The sequence below is a fragment of the Saimiri boliviensis genome, chromosome 14 (assembly GCF_048565385.1).
Source record: "Saimiri boliviensis isolate mSaiBol1 chromosome 14, mSaiBol1.pri, whole genome shotgun sequence".
In the NCBI taxonomy this organism is placed as follows: Eukaryota; Metazoa; Chordata; class Mammalia; order Primates; family Cebidae; genus Saimiri; species Saimiri boliviensis.
This window is the reverse complement of record NC_133462.1, coordinates 67,643,747-67,666,128: the sequence shown is the minus strand read 5'-3', so window position 1 is coordinate 67,666,128 and position 22,382 is coordinate 67,643,747. Positions and strand designations below refer to the sequence as shown.

At 34.7% G+C, this 22,382-nt stretch overlaps 1 protein-coding gene across 1 annotated transcript in view; it reads left to right on the top strand.

Moving 5' to 3' along the window:
* The window catches only part of USH2A (usherin), a 777,205-nt gene that overhangs the window by 457,126 nt on the left and 297,697 nt on the right, over positions 1–22,382 (top strand). The window contains exon 37 of the mRNA XM_003930351.4: positions 12,246–12,425. Coding sequence (XP_003930400.3) covers positions 12,246–12,425 — 180 coding nt within the window. The remainder of the gene's footprint in view (positions 1–12,245; positions 12,426–22,382) is intronic.

Below are 22,382 nucleotides of genomic sequence, written 5' to 3'. Positions count from 1 at the left end.
TTTTTCACCCTGTGATTGAAAGGGTTAAATAGTACCCATTCATTACACTCACAAAAGGATTTATTTTGTTCTCATAAATCAGTTTTATTCCACATTTTTATTATTCCCGTGGGTGAGCTACTCCAATTGAAATCAATACAAGTGCAAGTGACACAATCAATCTCGATATTTGATTATGGATTGGAGATCCCCAGGCCTGTTTTTTAGCCCATTTCTTTCTGATCATCTCTCCCATAGAACTGAATATTCTTATTGGCATCTATTGAGTTATGAACATTTTTAGAAAGCAGATAAGAATCTTCATTTGTAGACTGACATTGGAAGCCCCCCAAATGAACCAGGATTCAAAAATAAAGACTTAAAATATGTAGCTATAATGCCATCAAAAAAACACTTCAAATTTCTCAATATTTTTCTTAAGATGAAGTCGTGTTTTAAAATGACTTTATTCTTTCTTTAAAAAAAAAATACAACTGGTGACTATAAACCACATTCTTAGGGTACTGTTTGGTAAGTGATTATTTCTCATGACAAAGATGTTATTTATTTTCACATGCTTGTTTCAGAGCTGAACCATACCAAACTGGTTTAGGTTAACAATAAGAAAATAGTTAAGGTGAAAAAAATGCCTTTGAAGATATTCAGGCTGGTTCTTTTCATTTCTGTAATTATCCAGGCTGGAAAGCCACCGTCTGGGGGATTTAAAAGAGAAAAACAACTCAACTTTAAACTAGAGAGCAAAATTGATTAAGTTGTTTCTCAAGAGGCCAACATGTATATATCAAACTCTCTTTGCTTTACCAACACATTTATATCTTATGATCTTTTACATACTGAATGCTTATTTTGGGACTCATGGTACCATATAATAGTTCTCTCGCCTCTGACTCTAGCCACCTGTTCTAGGTTCTTAAGCAAAATTTTTGCAAAAGCACAATTAAACCATTTAGTGATTCATTCTCTAATAATTAGAATAAGACAATATGTGATGCACTTATCTAGTCATATTCTTAAAATAAATTTCAAGGTAATATTAACACTGAATTTGTTACTTTCAGCAAATATTTTAGCCTAGAATTCATAGGAAGGGGATGCTTCATGTTTTGGACAAATTACCTACCACTGATTTTTTTTTTTCTGGAAGACATAAAACTTTTGAAGTTTTTAAAAAGTATTTCACAAGCAGTTAAAATAGTAAACTCATACTTCTTTCATCCGAGGAGCCATTAATTACTCTTTAGTCACTCTTATTAAGCCTTTAGAACAGCAGCTATATAAGCCATATAAAACAGGCATTTGGATTTCCATTGGCAAACTTCCTAGGCATGTGGAATTAGGCAACTATTTATAACATATTTTTGTCCAGCTGCTTTTCCTTTTCAGTAATTTATTTATTAATGCTGAATAATGAAAGATAGTCAAAGCATTAATGAAGGTGTGGTGCAGTGATGTAACACAGGGCTATATCAACAAAATGTTCTTTCCACATGCTGTGTTCCACTCTTCAAAAAAAAATTACTCAAGATAATCATTCTAGAAACCAGAAATTGGTCCCTTTATTCAAGAAGGCAGAATATTTTTTAAAAGTTGGCCTATTTAATTTTTTAATTCAGAGGTTGGCAAACCTTTTCTATAAAGGGCCAGAAGGTAAACACTTTAGTCTTTGCAGGCAATATGATCTCTGCCATAACTACTCAATTCTGCAGTTGTACCATGAAAACACCTACAAAGATAATTACTTTTATTCTAATAAACCTTTATTTACAAAAATAGGCAGCTGCCAAAGTTGGCTGTAGATTGTAGTTTGTGGACCCCTGTTTCATTATAACTTGCTTATAAAAATACAATTTACATACTTTCCTTGGGTATTTCATCCTCTCATGATTTGATTTTGCAAAAATTATGAAAGGTTTTTTTAAAAATATATGTAATACAAGAAAACAACATCCACTAAAATCCCACTACCCATAAATAACCAGTATGAACAAACAGCAAACATTATTTTAGAGCTTTCTCAGTTCATGGGTGATTACTTAGTAGCAAACAACAGAAACAAATACGGCTAATTGAGGCAAAGATGAATTAAATTAAAGGAATTAAACAGTTCAAAAAGTTGTCAGGAAAGCTAGAGAGTCAGACTTGTGCAGAAGCACAAATAGCATGGCCCAGATGAGCTTGAGCCTTATTAGGACTCCCCCACTGGCACTATCACCATTCAGCTGCCTTGGAAACTTATCTCTCTGCTTCTGAATTCTGAACAATTTTAGAGGCATCTTGAATAATCCCTAACTGACTTCGACCCATCGTTTCAGTTGTTTCACTGGAGAAAGTTGGAGTGCAATGGTGCCATCTCGGCTGACTACAACCTCCAGCTCCCGGGTTCAGGAGATTCTCCTGCCTCAGCCTCCCGAGTAGCTGGGGTTACAGACACGTGCTACCATGCCTGGCTAGTTTTGTATTTTTGGTAGAAACGGAGTTTCTCCATGTTGATCAGGCTGGTCTCGAACTCCTGACCTCAGTTGATCTGCCCACCTTGGAGACCCAAAGCGCTTGCTGTTCCTGGCTTTTTCTAACTTGTTTATTAAATACTTAATGTGTTTTTAATTTCCAGTTTGTTTCTCTGTCTCTGCAATATCCTTTTATTATAGGAATATACATACATATCCTTTTATTATAGGAATATATATACGTGTATATATATACGTGTATATATATACATGTATATATATTCACATATATATATATATACACACACACACACATATATATATATATATATATATATATATATATATATATACACACACACACACACACAATTTTTTCCCAAACTACATGGTTATTTTGTCTTTTTATGTTAGAATCCTTTCTTTCTTTTAGCTGTATGCACAATACTCAGTGAATTATTTTTTACTTCAACCACATCTTGCTTATGCCTTGTATGGGCAGCTCTGTTCCAATTTTGCATTGATTCTGAGCTTGTTCTACCTCCTTTTGTTTCTGGTGCTGGTCAGTCTTCTTTCAACCTAAACTTCAAGCACTAGGTTTTGCCATTTACTGACTTTTCTGTTGCCTACCAGGATGGGAATGAAATAGAGAGTGTGACGATGCACAGGGCAGAATTCTGGGGAATCTAGATTTACTGCCTCTTCTGAAATCCTGATACAACTTCTATGGCAGCACTTGCTCCATTTATTCACATGCATCTCCCACTACTGGGAACACCAGCTTCTTCTCCCAACTCAGGACAGTGTTTGGCAGGATGGCCAGCCCTGATATCTCTTCCTATCTCTGCAGACTCCACTCAGTTCATTTATCTACATATTGGAGAGGATTTTTTCTTGGCTTATACTCCTTCCTCTGGGAACAACGAGGTGCGGTATACTAAGAAGGAATTTACCATCTCTTTCTTCTTTTAGGTTTCAAAATTTATGTCAGTCATTGTTTTCCTTTAGTACCTGGAGAATTTTCAACTAAAATTGTTAATGTTACTGTTTTCATAGTTGCTCTCCGTTCTGTCAGGTATTTTAGAAGGACAATTTTGTAGTGCTACTTAATTTAGAAACTGTGAAAGTTCATAATTGATCCAAAATCTCTTTCCAGCAAGGTGATTCATATCTACAGTTCAGAGACTAACACAGAGGCTGTAAGGTAGCAGCTGACTTTCCCCGCCTCCTGATATTCATGTCCTTGTTTAGTCTCCTTCCCTTGAGTGTCTTCAAAACCTGTGATTTGCTTCTCACTAACAGAACATAACAAAGGTGACAGCTTGCCACCTCTGTAAGACTGTAACCTATCTTTCTAGGAGACTCCCTCTTTTTTGAAACAGCAAGTGGTGACATTGGGGAGGCCCATATGGAAAGGAATGAGGGTGAACTCCAAGCAACAGAAAACTAGTAACTGAGGGCAGCCTGCAGCCAATAGCCAGAAGAAACTGAGACCTTCATTCCCAACAACCTGCAAGAAACTGAAAGCTACCAACAACCACCTAAGCTTGGGAGGGATCCCTCCTCATTAGAGCCTTGAGATAGGACTTCAGTCCTGACCAACACCTTGACAGCAGCATTTTGATACCCTGAGCGCAGGACCCAGTTAGCCATGCCACACTCCTGACTCACAGAAACTATGAGATTATAAATGTATGTTGCTAAGTTTGTGGTAGTGCCACGATACATCAATAGATAACACAGGAACACGTGACTGTGTGACTGGCAAATGAAGCAGGTAGAACTCAACAGCAAAACCTGATATTTTCATCCAGACCCCTAAATGGTTGATCTTTTATATAGGAACCAACTCAAGCATATATATTCTAGTGATTAGAAGAAAATGTTAAACATATTGTTAAAGAATGGACAATAGGCTTTGGGATCAATAATGGTTTTCAAATTACTCGTCTGATCGTAATAGTACCACAGGTTCAGCATGTTCAGCATGGTTAGTAAGGCTCTACCAGAACTTTAGAAGGAAACATATTTTGGTGATAAAATAGTTGTGTTCATGTCCAGTGTTTACTATGGAAGCCGGAGACCACTTTCTATGGGAATATATTTGCTCAAATAACTCTTAGCTGATTGAGATAATGGCATCAGTTTGTTCAGGTGGAAAAGTAACAGTTTGCCCAAATGGCAAAAAAAAAACAAGTCAAAATGGGAAAAACCCTGACATTTCAGAGCATAACATGGTTAGTGAAAATAGACCATACTTCTATGATTTACCATAGTCACAGCACATCTCTGAATTTACTCTTTCTCTGTGTGTTTATATACATATATACAATGAACTATACTGAATTTTATATATTATATAGTGAACTTTAAAAAACATACTAGCATATATACATACATATTTCCTTTTTATGACTATTTTAGAGCAGTTTTATGATTACAGAAATATTAAGCATAAGGTACAGAGATTTTTGTCTGTCCTTCATGCATTATAATTCCTTTCTGATCACATATATAATATATATTATCAGATTCATAAAGTGAGATCCATTTAGGAAAATCTGACCATGGTACATAGAGAAAGCTTGACGAGAAAAATATAAAACATGTTCCAACAAACTTTAAAAAATAATTGGCCATATTTAGAAGAGTAATGTGCCTACACATTAAAAAGGATCAAGAGAACACAACACAAAGATTCTCGGTGTCTGTAGAGCTGTCATTGCTCTTGCCTGGGCACAACCAGGGCAAATGTGTCTGAAGCACCTTTTGGTGAGTTGATGAAATAGTGCATGTATTTATTCCCTGCACTACAATTGTCATACTAGAGGAACGGCCAATTTAAAGAGGAGTCAGAGAAGTACAGCTTTGACTAGATGACAACTAATTAAAATCACTATTACAATAATTACAGTAATGTAAGAAATACGATGCATTAATTGAGCCCTGTCCTCGAGAGGTCTTAGTGGTTCACAGGCTACTTATTTCTTTCTCTTTTAAAACGTTCTGTGGAGGAGAAAGCTTCGTAGGCATATGTCTATAAATATTTTATACATTGTTAAAAACTTAAGGTCAGGAATAGATTTCTTTGACCATATATTAATTACAAAATAAACAAATAATCAACACCTTTCAGATTCCTACCAACATGAGATCTATCAGAAAAATGGAATTTGGAGGACACACTGCTTTTTGGTTAAAATAATTTAAAATAATATCTTTAAAAGGAATAAATAACTGTAACTTAAATATTAATACAGGCCGTCTAGAGCAACCCGAAGTTCTTGGCTCACAGTAAGGGCTGATTTTTCCAGTTTATCTTGATCACAATTTGATGCCTTTTGATTTTGATATTGGCAGAATTTCTTGATAGTGAGATGGAACTGAACAATTCTAAAATTGAGACCTCAATACCAGAAAAATATAGCATTTTCTTTGTACAGCAAGAAGTGGAAAAATTAGTTTAATACCTTTTCTACCTTAAAGTGTAATTGGATTCAGAAAAAGGCTAACTTAAAGCAGGACTAGGCCTGACATATAAAATCCTCACAAGGTAACAAGAATCAGTTTGGTTTGTTCGCTGTCATTTCTCATTATAATCTTTGTCATGAGAATGGATTCATGTTGTGCCATTTTCTGTTCTTGTTACAATCTTTGTCACATGAATAAGATATCAGGATGTTAATGCCTGGCATACAGTATTCTGTGTGTGATGATACTGTACAGGACTACGCTGACCTTTGCAATATTATGTATTCTGATTGGTTGTTCATTTCACCTCTTTCCCACAAGTTAATAAGGCTGTAAAACGGAGAGAACTGAAATGGCCAGCCAGTCAAATTATAGAATATTGAAAAGGTCAGAGCAGTACAGCACAGAAGAAAAAAAAATTATGGAATATATGGTGCATTAAAATTCTTGTGACAATGATTATAACAAGAATAGGAAAGGATACCCATTTACGTTATTTCAATCTAGAGAACCCCATAGGACGGTATACTCAGGACAGCAATCATTTACGCATCCCTGAATCATACATGTGAAAATATCCATTTATGCTGTTTTTTCCTTTAAAAATAATTGCATAGATTTTCTAGTGTTCCACAAAAAAAGAACTTTGAAAATAGGACTTTCACCTTAGAAAATGGACATTACTATTGTTAACATTTCAGTAAGTCTTTATATTTGAGGCTGAAGAAAAGGTTTTTAAATAAGTAAAATTTGTTGTTCGTATGAGATTTATTTGGTCTATTTCTTCACGTAACACTTTTCTTCTAAATAAAATAGGAGAGTAGGACTGAATGAATTAACCTCTTTCAAGACCCTTTAGTGGGATAGACTGAAATAGTATTTAGGAGTTTATTTAGAAATTTTACATGATCTATACAAAACTTGTTTTATCTTTATAATGTGTGATGTTAGCCAATACACGAAGAATCTTTTCTTCTCTGCATCTTCAGTGGAAAGATAAAGGAGGTATATAATACTTAAATCAGAAATCCTGATGTTATTGTTCTAAAGCGTGCAATAATGATTACCTATTTTAAAAATTGTTTCACCCATATTTTAAATTTTCTTATAGAACAACTACATTAGATTTTGTAGTCTATAAGGAGACATCTGTTTTAAACCTTAGCTTTCCACTTTTTGTAGATACATTATTTCACTAATCGAGTAAACATATTACAGTCCAAAGCTAGAGTTTCGACTCTAGAAGAATCATCTAGTGTTCCCAGCACCCTACATTGTGATGCTCATCCAACAGGCCTGGGGTAGAACTCAGATATGTGAATGTTTATGAGTTACCCCCAGGTCATTTTGATGTAGGTTATACCTGGAACAGTGTTACTGGCAACATCGTTTTGCAAAGAGCTTAGTTAAGATTCCTAGTTAAAGTCCAATGGCTCAGACCAAGCCAGAGGATGGAGAGGGCAACTCAACTTCAAATCACAGTGCTTGGGTGGGAGTGAGGCAGGCAGTGGGAAGTTGTGGTTCCAGAACATGGAAGCTTAAAAAGTCTTGCATCATCCACTTAGACTCACAAATAGGGTCAAACTGGACGGCCAACCAGACAGGAATGGCCACCTGCAATAGGCCATGCTTATCACTTTCACATTTTCAAGCTTGATTTTTGAGGCTGAACCAAGAAGGCTGCATTTTCCAGCCCACTGAAAGCCCAGTTGTGCAGTGAAAAGTGGCAAAGCACAACCATCTCAAGCAGAGGAATCTGAGGACGTGCATTTAAAAAATCTCCCCTCCCCCTGCCATATAGAGGAACCCAAATTGCTAAAGATCAAAGGAAGAAAGGAAAGACAGTGAGAATGAAATGGAAGAAGAGCTCAAATCTGTGGCTCCTGCTTTGGTTTTGAATCTGGAATTTTTTGAGCTTCATTGAGGGCTGAAATCCTGTCAGTGGCTGTAGGTCTGTGAATTGAACTGTGTGTTTGTAGGGGTGAGAGAAACTTAGACTCACTCAGCAGCATGGTTCCTGGAGATGTACAAGTTCTTTTTTGAGCTGAGCAAAATGGTTGTGTAATTGCATACTTCTCATAATTATTGAGTAATTATATACTTCTTATAATTACTGAGTAATCATTGTTCTATAACTAGAACTTAATGTTACAACTAATTGTATAATTACCATGTATTAATGTTGTTATCTGGGAAGCTTAGAATAAAGTGATACTTACATATTTCCCCCTGCCATGACATTTTCAAGGTGAGCAGTACTGTTGTTTTAAGCTCAAATTTTCCGTCAAAACAAACAACAAAATGCAGTGGAAAAACCTTCACCAACATTATAATCATACACATTTACTCATTGATTTTGTATTTGTCCCTGGCTGAAAATTTGTTAAATTATATTCTCATGGCTTAATTTTAGAATTTCTATTGTTGCTTTGCAAATTTCAGTCTTTTCTAAGACCTGCACAGTTATGCTATCTGAGAAGCAATTGAATGTCTGCTTGGGTCTCTGTAGGACAAGCTGACCTTTTTGAAGTTTTACAATTGAGCATGTAATGACAGCAGAAATACTTCCAAGGAGCTCAGTATCATTGAGACAGGAGCAGACCTTCCCATGCTGACAATGTAGTTCTTCTTAGGCAATGGTCAGAAGAGACTCATATTTAATCTTAAGGTTTCTTGAGTGCAGGAACTATGTCTTATGTACTTGGGGCATGTTCTCATCAGCGCCTAGCAAAGTCTCTTTCTTGCATGCTGTTGGAGCTCGATAATCTTCAGTAGAAGCAAGCCGACTAGTTGTGAAGAACCTATGAAAGCTAAAGTGGCATAATTTGGTAATGTCTTTTTAGTGCTCAATGAAATTATCAAAAGCTGCTTTGTAGGTTTCATAACACCTTGCTAATATATATCACACATATAGAGGAGTGCGTTATCTACTTCCATTTTAGGAGCTGGAAATCATTCTTGAAGCTACGAAGATGTCTTTATCTGGCTTTACTGAAAGTGAATAGAAATTATCATTGTCATGTTTTAGCCCACAAGCACTATTCATTCCCTTTGAAATAAACTACTCCTTTGGATGTGCCAATTTTGAGTCTGTAGTAATAAATTATTTTATGCCACTAGGGCTCTCTTAAGCTCATGGAAAAAACCATATTTTGTAACAATAGATTTTGCAGTGACTTCCTCCATCCTCAAATTATCATAAGCATCTTTTTCAATAACTTTTTGTATGTTTTTAAAGTTTGTTGGACTTACCCACATTTCATAAAAACAGTCAAATCATAACCAGATGTCAGATACTTTTCTGCATTACTTGATCTTCATTAATTTCAGTCTGAAATATGATCTGATGGGATAATGGCACATTGGTAGTGGATGAGATTAGTGTTTTGCTTATTGAAAAACCTTAGAATTTTGATTAATAATACATTGTTAAGTTGGAAAGGGTAGAGAATTTAAAAGGTAGATTATTGCTACTGAGAAAATGAAATACAGGGTACAAAATTCTTAATCACTTGCAAGTTCTGAATGGCTGGAATGTATCAATTGTACAGATTACAACAAAAAGAATGACATTATTCCTAGCCGCTGTTTCTGAGCAACTATTATGTGCCATATATGATAAAGAAATAATCTCACGTAATTTTCACAATAGCACTGCAATGTAAATACTGTGTTATTATTCCCAGTTCACAGAGGAAGAACCAGGCATTCAGAAATATTAAGTGTATTAGCAAAGGGAACATTGCTATAAAATACAAGAACAAATTCAAATGCAGGACTTTTTGACAACCAAATTTATCTTCTTTCCTTTGCACTATACTTTGCTACTATGTTAAAATAAGATGTAAAATGTTTTTGTAAATATCGAAAACATTACAGTTTGTATACTATATGATGCAAGATCACTTTTAGTATGATGCCATCTTTTATTTTTTTTAAGCATTTGTTCAATAAAGATTATATCAGTGTCTGGATATCTTACAAATATGCTTATTCTTTTCTTTGAAGTTCAGTATCGTGTTTTTTCACTCATTTCTCTATATCTGGAGAAATTGTGTAGGAAAGATTAAATGTGCATATATTAAAAAGTGGTTTTGTATAGAAAGAAGGTTATTTGAAGTAAATGTTGGTGCTCTTTTAGGGAAAAAGTCTCACTCTGTCACCCAGGCTGGAGTGCAGTAACACAATTATAGTTCACTGTAATCTCAAATTCCTGGGTTTAAGTGATGATTCCATCTCATACTACTGGCTCATAACACCATGCCCAGTTAATTTTTAGTTTTAATTTTTTTTTTTTTTTTTAGAGATGAGGTTTTGCTATGATGTCCAGCCTGGCTGGTGCTCTTAACCATTCTTTTCTGTTTTTTAAGAGTTATTCTAACACTTCCAAAATTGACTAAACTAAACAGCATTTAAAAGTTTGTTTTATAAGCCGGGCGCGGTGGCTCAAGCCTGTAATCCCAGCACTTTGGGAGGCTGAGGCGGGTGGATCACGAGGTCAAGAGATCGAGACCATCTCGATCAACATGGTGAAACCCCATCTCTACTAAAAATACAAAAAATTAGCTGGGCATGGTGGCGCATGCCTGTAATCCCAGCTACTCAGGAGGCTGAGGCAGGAGAGTTGCCTGAACCCAGGAGGCGGAGGTTGCGGTGAGCCGAGATCGCGCCATTGCACTCCAGCCTGGGTAACAAGAGCGAAACTCCGTCTCAAAAAAAAAAAAAAAAAGTTTGTTTTATAAATTTTTCAGGAAAGCATCTAATGTAGAAGGTGGAAATGTTACAGTTTTCCTTTGTAGGCTTTTCATTATTTTAACCCTAATTTCTGACTCTTCTTAACCTTAAATTTAACCTAATGGTGTGAAAGACAGAGATAGAGTACTGTTATCAGCAGAAGTGTTTTCTTACATTTTGGACCTGGTAAAATTTGAGATTGGGTTTGCTGAAGCTTTGGAAGGATGCTGGTGGTGGGACCAGGGTAAGGACATACTGAAGGTGATTTTTTTTTTATTGTATTTGGTCTCTGGGGTACATGTGTATGTCCTGCATCCTGCAGGATTGTTGCATAGGCACATACATGTCATGGTGGTTTGCTGTCTCCATACCCCCACCCCCGTTGCCTACATCAGGCATTTCTCCCGGTGTTATCCCTCCTCCTCCTTCTAATCCCCCCTCCCCCTGCTCCCCTCTCCCCTCCCCTCCACCCTCAACCTAGCCCTGTGAGTGTTGTTCCTTTCCCTGTGCCCAAGTGTTCTTATTGTTTATCACCACCTATGAGTGAAAACATTCAGTGTTTGGTTTTCTGTTCTTGTGTCAGTTTGCAGAGAATGATGGTTTCTAGGTTCATCCATGTCTCTACAAAGGACATGACCTCATCATTTTTATGGCTGCATAGTATTCCATGGTGTATATGTGCCACATTTTTTTTGTCCAGTCTGTCATCGATGGGCATTTGGGTTGGTTCCAGGTCTTTGCTATCATAAACAGCACTGCAGTGAACATATGTGTGCATGTGTCTTTATGATAGAACGATTTATAATCCTTTTGATATATACCCAGTAATGGGATTGCTGGGTCAAATGGAATTTCTATGCAAAGACTCACATAGACTCAAAATAAAGGGATGGATGAAGGTGATTCTTTTATATAGCTAGGCAGCTTCTGCATTTTCTCATAAAGCTAGAAAACTTAGATCTTCTGATCAAAGTGGACAGATAGTAACTCCCATCCCCAGTTGCTTTTCAGGATATTCTGACTAATTCTAATTTAAAGGGGCATTAGATAGAAATACACCCCCATTTCAAGCAAAGTGAACAGAAAATACCTCAGCTGGTGATATACGCAATATTAGACAAATATTCTGCCTGAGTATAGTATGTATATCCAGAACCATTCTATTTGAGGAAAACGATGTTATTTCTTCCTGTCTGCACATCCAAAAAAATTCAGGGATTTTCACTGGAAAAAAAAAAAACTCAAAAAAGTATAAACAACTCAAGTAATCAATTTATACAGTTGTGCAATGAATTACTTATATGCTTGATACTTGTGATATGACTGTATCCTACAGTTATCTAAGAATATTCATCAAATTATTTTGAGTGCTGTAATGAATAAATTGGCCAGGTCAACCCAGATAACATTTTTGTTCACAGGATAATAAAATCCAAATATGCACCATCGATAGAACCACATGTAATGCCTCTTAGAATGTTAAAGTGACAGTTCTATTTAGTACAGTATATTTAGAAGCTCAAGAAAATACACAATAGCAGGAAATAATTCTTAGATGTATATTCATTTTAATAATTTTCTTTTTTTAATCAGCAGGTAATAACTACACCCTTCTGAATGTCACAAAAGTTATGTACAGCGGAGAAGAGACAAACTTTTGGGTGCTCGTCGATGGGCTGGTACCTTTTACCAACTATACTGTAGAAGTCAATATTTCAAATAGCCAAGGCAGCTTGATCTCCTATCCTATAATGATCGCAATGCCTCCAGGAAGTAAGTCTATGTAAATGTTGGCTATCTAATTTTATATAAATGCCCTAAACTAAGTATCCATTGAATACTTTGTTTATTTTTAGAGGTATTTTATTTTAGAACTTAGAGGCTCAATTGTATTTCTGGTTCTTTTGATTGTTGTTTTGCTTTGTTTATTGAGATTCGTTAATTGACGGTCTTTTATTGTTTTGTTGAGACTGCCTTCATCCAACTCACACTGTATATATATGTGTTTATATATACCACACACACACACATATATCTCTGGATTTCTGCATAAGAAAATTGGGAAACACTTTTTGTTTGAGACTTTACTTAGAGCCAAAATTTATATTTGTAATTTGAGCTTCTATTTTCTACTGCAAATGGTTCTCACTCCTGGTATTCTTTTTTTTTTTTTTTTTTTTTTTTTTTTTTTTTTTTTTTTTTTTTTTTTTTTTTGAGACGGAGTTTCGCTCTTGTTACCCAGGCTGGAGTGCAATGGCACGATCTCGGCTCACCGCAACCTCCGCCTCCTGGGTTCAGGCAATTCTCCTGCCTCAGCCTCCTGAGTAGCTGGGATTACAGGCACGCACCACCATGCCCAGCTAATGTTTTGTATTTTTAGTAGAGACGGGGTTTCACCATGTTGACCAGGATGGTCTCGATCTCTCGACCTCGTGATCCACCTGCCTCGGCCTCCCAAAGTGCTGGGATTACAGGCTTGAGCCACCGCGCCCGGCCTCACTCCTGGTATTCTAAATAACTAGTTCAATTATATATTTAAACTACTCTGTTAGGCAAAAAGGGCAGGGTGCAGATGATAGAATAGGAAAGTTCCATTTGCACTACTAAAAAATAGCTTTAAATTCCTAATCCTGATGATTACAGTTCAGCAGGGCCACATTCACATGTGAAATATGATACAGTCTGGCTATTTTTATTTTAAATATTTCTATAAATATCAACCTAATCTATTCACAATTACCATTATTTTGACGTGCCATCAATTCCACCATGTTTTAACTAGATGTGGGAAATAACTGCATTTAGGAAAACTCCCTCTGTGGTTGACATGGACGGCCTTGAACAGAAAGCGTGCCTAAAAATGTTAAGAGCATGATTCTCAATTGGGTATTCAAGAATGTGTGTTTTCTGAAAATACTAAAGGCAAAGGACCCTAGCACATCATTGTCTGCCTTGTAGCCCAGATCCCAGGATTGAGTGTATTCTGGACTAAGGGAGAATGTCACAATTTTTTGTCAGCAATCTGAAGGGTAGGTTAACCCCACTTCCAGTTATAAGCAGCATAAGAACAGAAAATGCCTAATCACTGCAGAAAAATAAAGGGAAATCTTCAATTTGTATGGAACCTCTCTCCTGCCAAAAAGATTCAATACTTGTTATATCATAAAACCACTATTATCTACCTTTTATGCCATTGTTAAAATTAATGAATTGATGTTTTACTAAAACACTTGAAACTCTAAATGTTAGAAGCTACATTACTTAAAAAAGAATACTTAAAAGAAACATTTTGGGCTGATCAACTCAGGTTAGTATCATATTTATTGAACCAATAATTTTAAAAGGGAATTGAATTTAGATATATTTATTTAAAAATTAAGACCGAAACACAAAATAAAACAAATTCCCCCTACTAAAATAAACCTTAGCTAGTCACGTCTTCATTTTTCACTTGAACACATGTGCTAGGAAGGATAGAAAACTGTGATAACTCTAAACCTTAGTATATAATATCCTTTATTTAAATTTAGAAATTAAAGAATAAGCAGTGCCATAGTGGAGATTTTAAGTTTGATAGTAATACCTTTTCTATAAGATATATACAATATTTAATAAACATGTTTATTTTATGGTATTTATACTGATTTAAATAGTTTGTGATTTATAGTAATTTATATCATATTCATAAAATAGGGCAAATTTAATTCATTGTTCATGTGTTTAGGACTATATGGTCTAATAATTTGTTGTTTACACATATATCATGACTCAATTAAGAATAGCAAGCTCCTACTGCTAACTGAATATCCACTGTGTGAATATACCTGTCAGTAAAAGGGTTAATATTACGCAAACAGGAAGAAACTAAAGTATTGTTTTATAGTGGTGTAGTCAAACTAAGTAAACTGTTAACTGAGGCTTATCTTCATCCGTGCTCTGTGGATGCTTATCTGTGTCATTACCATAATGCACTGCAGGCCCACACTCTCTGGGCCTGATGCAATCATTCACTTTATGTATTCAGAAATCTAGAATTTGGGAGTCGGCCCTTCACCAAAGAGGAAGCAAATATCTTTAAAGACAGACAGTGGTTTGCTAAAGTTTATTACGGCTGTTAGGACATACTTTCTTTTTTCATTAGATTGTTGTTGATTACAATTAGGAAACTTATAGCTTTGAAATTATCTTTTTTATGACCTTGTGGCAGTTTAAAGGTGATACCTCATTGATTAAATAGGTTTTAGTTCATGCTTCCTTTTACTTAATGATCTGAAAACATATTATCCTGCTTTACACATAAAAATCATGCTGAAAAGCATGTGGCATTCACTAGAATATGTGTGTTTAAGTAGAATTAAATTAGTACTGAGAGTTATTAAAGACATCTTCCATGCCTTTGTCCAGTGAACTGTGTTTCATTCTGAAATGAATAATAAATGAAGCAATATACAGAAGCGAAACAACTTATGGGCAGAGAAGGTTCTATATGCTATTTACTTTTCCATTATATTTGGATTGTTATCATTATTGCCATTTCCTTGATTTCAATATTAGATCTCTTTTATGGTGATGTTGAATTCCCAGTATCTTTCAATGCTGGATGATGCAAGATCTGTAATGGTAATATCCTTAGCTCTGCTTCTTTTGCATAGTTTTAAAACATAATAGTAAGAGTTGGGCAAAATAAAATGCTCTTTTTTCTTCATCAAATATTTGCTATCAAATATGACCTGGAAAACCCCTTTCCATTTAATCTGGCCAAATCCGACTCATTTTTTAGGCTTGAACGTAAAATTGGTCCATCAGAAAGTCATCTTTTGCCAACAGAGGCTGAGATAAGGCCTTTCTGTATCCCGGAGAAGAATTATATTATAATGAAATTGCCTGTTTAATCTGTCACAGTCACTGGTTATAAGATCCTATAGAGTAGGAACTGCTTCTTACTCACATTTTTATCTTCAGCGCCTAGACTAAACCTGACACATGGTAGGTGCATAATGAATAATGGGTGAATGAATGAATGAATAAAATTAGTCAAGAGTACTTAACTATTAGTTTTAAATTTTAAGTTTTTCATGACTCAGGCTCATCAGGCCTCATCTCAACCTGAGCAACCTTGTATTTTAGCCAGTTGTGAAAACGTGACCTTCTCTGTACACCAATGTAGGAATGCTGTGGTTATGTAGATAAAATTGGAAGCTCAAACTGTAAGTAGGGTGAGCATATTGGTAGTAAGAGGTATTCTCATATTACACCAACTCATCACTCTTTTATTCTTCCCTATAGTGATTGTTTCTCAGGTGTGCATAGAACAAACAATCCTTAGTTTAGATAGGAATTTGGAAGGGAGAGACAAAATGATCACACTCCAAAGAATTTTACTACGATATATCATCTCTTACTTGATGGTTAGGACACATCTTATTTGCCAGTCCTACCTCTGTTTTTCTGATGAAAAAATATACAGTTAAGGATATGATAAATACAAGTTATTTGAAGATAGAAATTAAAGCAAGAAGAAGATGCTACTAATAACTCGGCACATAGATGAACAGTGGCAATTCCCAATTAACACCCGTGTTTTATTTGGACAACTGGAGGAGCTTCTGTCTCTTTTTCCAATTATGTAACAGATCCTCCCCTCTTTCTGCACATTCAAGTTTTTTGTATTTCTACAATCACTATGTTTTTAGGTTGTTTGTAATAACATAATGCTCATATTTAGCACTAAGGTACTCTTGGAAATAAAGAATATATTTAATCAGAGCTCTTGAATAGCATTATGGTACGGGTTCAAGAGTTCCAGGAAAAGAATTTAAAAAATAAAAACGAATCCAAATGTTAATCCATAAATATGAAACTTTCCTATGGCCTTTACCCCTTCAAGGTCTGGAGTTACTAATGGGGTTAGGATTTCAACGCTTAATGGGGCTCAGTGCATTAGTGTTTTGTATGCATGGAATTCAGCATTCAGTTTAATAAGTGGTTGACATTGGTGATGTCCCTTAATTTGCTTAAATCTAATTGGCTCTTTTATCAGTCAAACCTGTATGGATTGGCAATTGATCAGAAAGGGTCAGCCATGACTCTGCATGTAGTTAAATGATGGAAGCACCAGTTAAAGTCACAGTTGCATGATAATAAGCAAAGGAAGAACAAATGAGCTTAGAGGAGGAAGGCAAAGAAGCTTAGAAGTTTTGCAGGATCTTCAAGTTCAGAACAAAGGCATTATAGAGTATATAAATTTTAAATACACTGCATTTTGCCTCCAGACTTAAACCTTTTTTTTCCAGATGAACTGAAATCTTGTCTGAAACTGTCTTTGTTACATCAAAGAAGTACTCAGAAAGCTAAAAGAGACAGAAGAAGCATAAAAGGGCATAGTTTAAAATGATTAGTGACAAATTCCATACTGATGAGCTAGAAACAGATTTTTTATGAAAGTTTTATATTATTCCAAAAAGGAATAATTCTCTTCTGTTTATCTTCTTCTGAACTGCTTTATTGTAACAGTAGAAGGAACTTGAAGCCACCCTGCTTTGTGAACCTAATCCAGTTTTCCTCTGACAGTAAATAATTTGTCATTAGTACTTTTAAATTGATGAGAATTATTATAATCTACAAACAGTATAAAATACTAAGCTTGAGAAATCTGTTTATTTTCCCAAAGGTGTTATTAGAAAACCAAAAATTGAGAGAGGCAAAATAGTTGTGAGTAGTTTGTTTTACAGGGTCTTTTTGACTGTCTCTCCTTCCCTGAACCCCCTCCCCACTTCTCTGCCTAAAATATTAATGGAAAAAAAAAAAAAACAAAGATAGAAAACCATTAGGAATTAAAACTTAGGCACATTGCAAAACCATAAATGTTGGAGTCCTTAAAAACCTGGATTTAAATCCACCTCTTTCACACAATGCCTGAGTGACTATGAGCAAATTTTCAAATTTGCTCATCTATTAAAGAGACTGGATGGTAATTCCCACCTGATGTAACTGACTGGCGGATTTAACAACATAATATATGTAATGTGTTTAGTGTATTGCCTATCTTGATAAACATTTGATGCTTTCTACCTCTTTTGTTCTATACTCCTACTAAGACTCTTTCTGGGGGCCTGGAAAATGCCCTATAGAAAAGGCAAGTAAAAAAAAAAATCTGACTTTCACATTGACTGTAAAGACCAGGATAATTTCATCTTGCTACATTCCTATCCTTTCCTACAGTTACCTCTTAACTTGTTGATGTACATATGCCAAGGCCCATAACCCTGCTAAGGGGTGGTTGTGATGAGTATTAGATGATGGAGTAAGCAGGAAGCATGGGAAGTGATTTTCTTTTTGAAATAGCTTTAGCATCCTCCTCCATGACCTCTAGATCATAATTTGCAAATGATTTTTACATCAAGTTTTTGTTGGTTATCTTGGGATTTCACATTTTTTCCTTAATGAAACTCTTCTTCTGTGTTTATAAAGAGCTACTTATTGAATATAATTATTATGACTTTTCAAAAATATCTATTATCTGTATATTTTATTCACAAATCCCTTTTTTACATTGTTAATGCTAGCCAAAACCAAGTAATTTGAAATTTTATTCTAAAACTTTGAATTTTTCCTAATTATTCTCAAATACATATATTTAAAAGTTACAACTTGGAATACAAATATTTTTTTTCTTTTTTCACTAAATAGGAAAGTTTAGTAGTTGTTCAGCCAATGTGTTTTTGAATAGCTAAATAAAATGTTTGCTTTTAAGAGTGTTAGTATATGGATTTTGCCCAATAATGCCACTAAAGGAATAATATATTAATGACTGACTTTTTTTAGCTCGAACTACTGAACTCATTTGCGTTTAGAATTTAGGAGACTGGAATGTTCTTTCAGGTACTACTGTGTAACAAGCCACTCCAAAAGTTGGCAACTTAAAACAACCATTCTTTATTATTTCTCACGTGATTGTGTGAGTTGTCAGCATGGTTTTTCTTGCTTCAGGAGGCAAGACTGGGCTTCTTCAGAGTTCCCAGGGAAAATTCAGGGTTTCCAGAGTCAAGCCCCACTGTGCAAATCCTGAAAACCTTTGCTTGCCTCAAACTGTCCAAAGCAGGTTTCTTGGCCAAGTCAAGAAGCATGTATGCTAGAATGTATGATTTACTGGAGCCTGATAATTTATCAATCTTCTGTAAATGTCTAAGTGATTGGTTTTTAGATCCTGTATGTATGTCTACATATAAACAAACACATGCAAGTATTATAGTTACACAGTTTTTCTTTTAAACTCGTCCTATTTTTGAAATAACGATGCACTGGCACCAAAAAAATGAAGAAAGCAGTTTACTAAATTTTTCCTTGAAGAAGATATAAGAAAACCTTTCCTTACATGACAGTTAATTTTGACATTTTATTTCAGTGTAAAGACCAAGAAATTTATTTCAATAGGTTCTTGTTTAAAATGTTTGTAGCTCCCTGCTGGAGGGAAAATCCTGATCTCTTTATATAGGTGGATGATTTCTTCAAAACATTATCTTAGTTATTTCTCAAATCTAGGGCTCGAGTATTGTGATTTTTACTTGTAACTCTGAGCTGTGAGAGTGGAAACTGTGTGTGATTTGTATAGTTTTTGTAGCTCCATTGTCTAGCATAAAATATTTGGTGAATAAATTACCAGAACTCTTTGTGGTAGTGATAACATGGAAAATAATCCTAAAAATTATCTTTTGCTATTGCTTTATCTTTTACTTGGATAAACATTTTCCAGGATTAAATTCAACATTTAGGGTTGAATTCATCCTAAAATCAATTTTGTTCCTGTTAAGATTACCATAACAGTGTACAAATACATAATATAGGACCCTCTTGAGGTATGTTTATACATTTGTGTGTGTATATTTAATTCTCTGTTTTACTTACCATTTTATTTTTTATTTTTAAATAATTTCAACTTTTATATTGTGTTCAGGGATATATGTGCAGGCTTGTTACATGGATATATTGTGTGATACTGAAGTTTCAGGTGTGATTGACCCTATTGCCCAGAAAGTGAGCAGAGCACCCAATAGTTAGTTTTTCAGTTCTTTTCTCTCTCCTCCTTATCCCCTTCTAGTAGTTTCCACTGTAATCATCATTTTCAATTAACTTACCTGTTGTGACTGGCAGTTGAGCAGTTAACTGAAAATAATGACTAAAACAGAACATTAAAAAAATCTAAATATATATTAAACACAACTTTAATTTAGAACACATAATTATATATTTATATATTTATCCATATTTATCCACCAATCTAATTATATAGGGCCAAGTTGTTTTCTTGGAGTGTTAATTTAGTATTTATGAGTTCAACATATTTGCTACAAAAACTACACCCATAATGCATAGTTGATTATTTCCACTTCAGAAACTCCTTTAAAACACCAAAAATTTAAAAATAATTAAGGAAGAATCTAATTACAGAATTTTTCAGGTTTTTATAATTTCCTAAGTTTTTTAGTTATTTTTCCTACACAAATTCCACAGTATTGTTTTATTAAGTCTTTGCTGTAAGTTTTTCCAAGCAGTTAATTTTCATAGAAAAAAAAAGTTTCTATTATGTTAACAGTGCTCATCCATTTAATCATTATTTAATTAAATGACATAATCACAATGAGAACAACAATTGGCATCACAATGTTAAAAAATACAACTGACTCTTGGTGAGTGTATAATTCTACTGATGATTGCAGAATGTTGGCCTTGAACTAAAGAGTAGTCAACTATCCATTTCTGCAATACAGAGTGATTGTAAATTTGGTATTAAGAATAGGTAGGTAAAGCAAGTGTCTACTATTTAGGAAAAAGACACACTTCAAAGGTAGCAAAATGATCCACCCTCAGAGCAGCCTACCCAAGTAGAAGAGGCAGGACGGTGCTACCAAATTCTTCTCTTAGTTAAACAAATGCACCAGCTCCACCTTAAAAGAAAAATGAAATCGTTGATTATATCCCTTCAACTGATCAGGGACCAAGTCTGAGATTTCTGGTATGACTTACTCACTGAACATAATTTACTCCTTCAGTTTTTAAAGGAAGGAACTGAGCTTTCTCTCCTATTTTCAAATTTCAACCAAAATCTCTTTCTAAGACCTAAGAGGAATGAATTGTGGGTAGCACTATCAACCAACCATGGGGAGAATGGTATCTTTTTTAGCAGGGTCTCTAAGAGAATTAAGAGCAACTAGATAACTCAAAAGACAAATATAGACCAAAAAGCAAAAGAACAAATAAATAAGAATGACAAATGCAAACTCTATTGTATCTTGTACTTTCTTCATGCATTGCGGCACTGACCATTATAAAATATTTCTATGCCTTTTAAAATCAACTTAGTGCAATGTCAAGATGCTACTTTTAAAAAATAAAATCAAAAATGTAAAAGTTTGCTTGCCAGGGACAGATAGAGAGCCCATCAGTATGTGTTTTCTATTTTTCATCTGCTCTGTATCCACTTTGATTTATTTGAAAAATATAAATAGAAACATTAATGTGCAGGGGGCAATGGGATATCTTAAAAATTGAAAGAGTACAAAGGAATGGAAATTTAAAAAATAAACTGTAGGTTAGTAACTGAAATAAACAATAGGCTAAGATGGCATACTACCTTATTCAGAGGGTAGAAGGAAAGATGAGATTAACTGCTTTTTATAATGTAAAAGCCACAATGAAGATATAGGATGGTGAGGAATAGCGTTCTTTAAAACAACAACATTCTACCACATAAACAGATGGTTTGTCTTTACCTTCAGTATATTAAAAGCTACACAATTTATATTACATCCAGTTCATATGAATCTTTAGAATAGTTGTGCATAATGTTTTACTTCTGTGTATATCTTCCAAATGTGCTGCTATTTTTTCCCTGGAAAAATCAACCCGTTGAAAATAATAAAGCAGGAGAATTCAACAAATAAAAAGTATTTAAATTCTTAATAAAATAGTATGCTTTCGGAAACACATAGCAGGCCATTTAGTTTAACCCATGCTTTCTCCCAGGTATGTTATGAGAATAGAACCAAAGGATTTATCATTGTCTTAAACATGCCCTCAAATCCTTTTCTAAAATTGTTACCTTTACTTTTTTAGAATTAATAGTTTAACCTGCTTTGTGTGTGTGTGTGCGTGTGTGCATGTGTGAGCAGGTATATGTTTGTAATATTACATATTATAGACCAAAGAGAGGGATACATTTGAGAATAATTTGTGAATAATTTTTTTACTTTTTGCCATCTTGACAATGAACCTCCTGCTTATAAAAACACCTTAGAAAGAGACTAACTTCTGAACTATGGAGAAGATGGAAGGAAACTTTGAAGTATGCTTACTATGGACTCAACAAGCCTCCAGCAAAGGGCTGCAAGCTCTCCATATTTGCATACTCTCGTGTGGATTATATAGAAATACACATGCCCACACACACAATTAAGTGCTGTCTTTAAAGCTTCCTGGGGCAAGAGAGAGAGACTAAAAAAAAAAAAAATTAAAATCACATTTTTTTCTTTTTTACTAGGAGAGGGATGGGAAATATTGTTCCTTTGCGTTCCATTGATATTTTCTAAATCACATTTTTAAAAAGAATAAGCACAATTCCCTTTCTTTATTTTTTTTTCATGGAAGAAAGGTTTATCCATAACTTTAAACTTAAAAAAAAATCATGTCTGTCTGACTGACACAGCAGTCTAAAAGCAACTTGAAGATTTATTT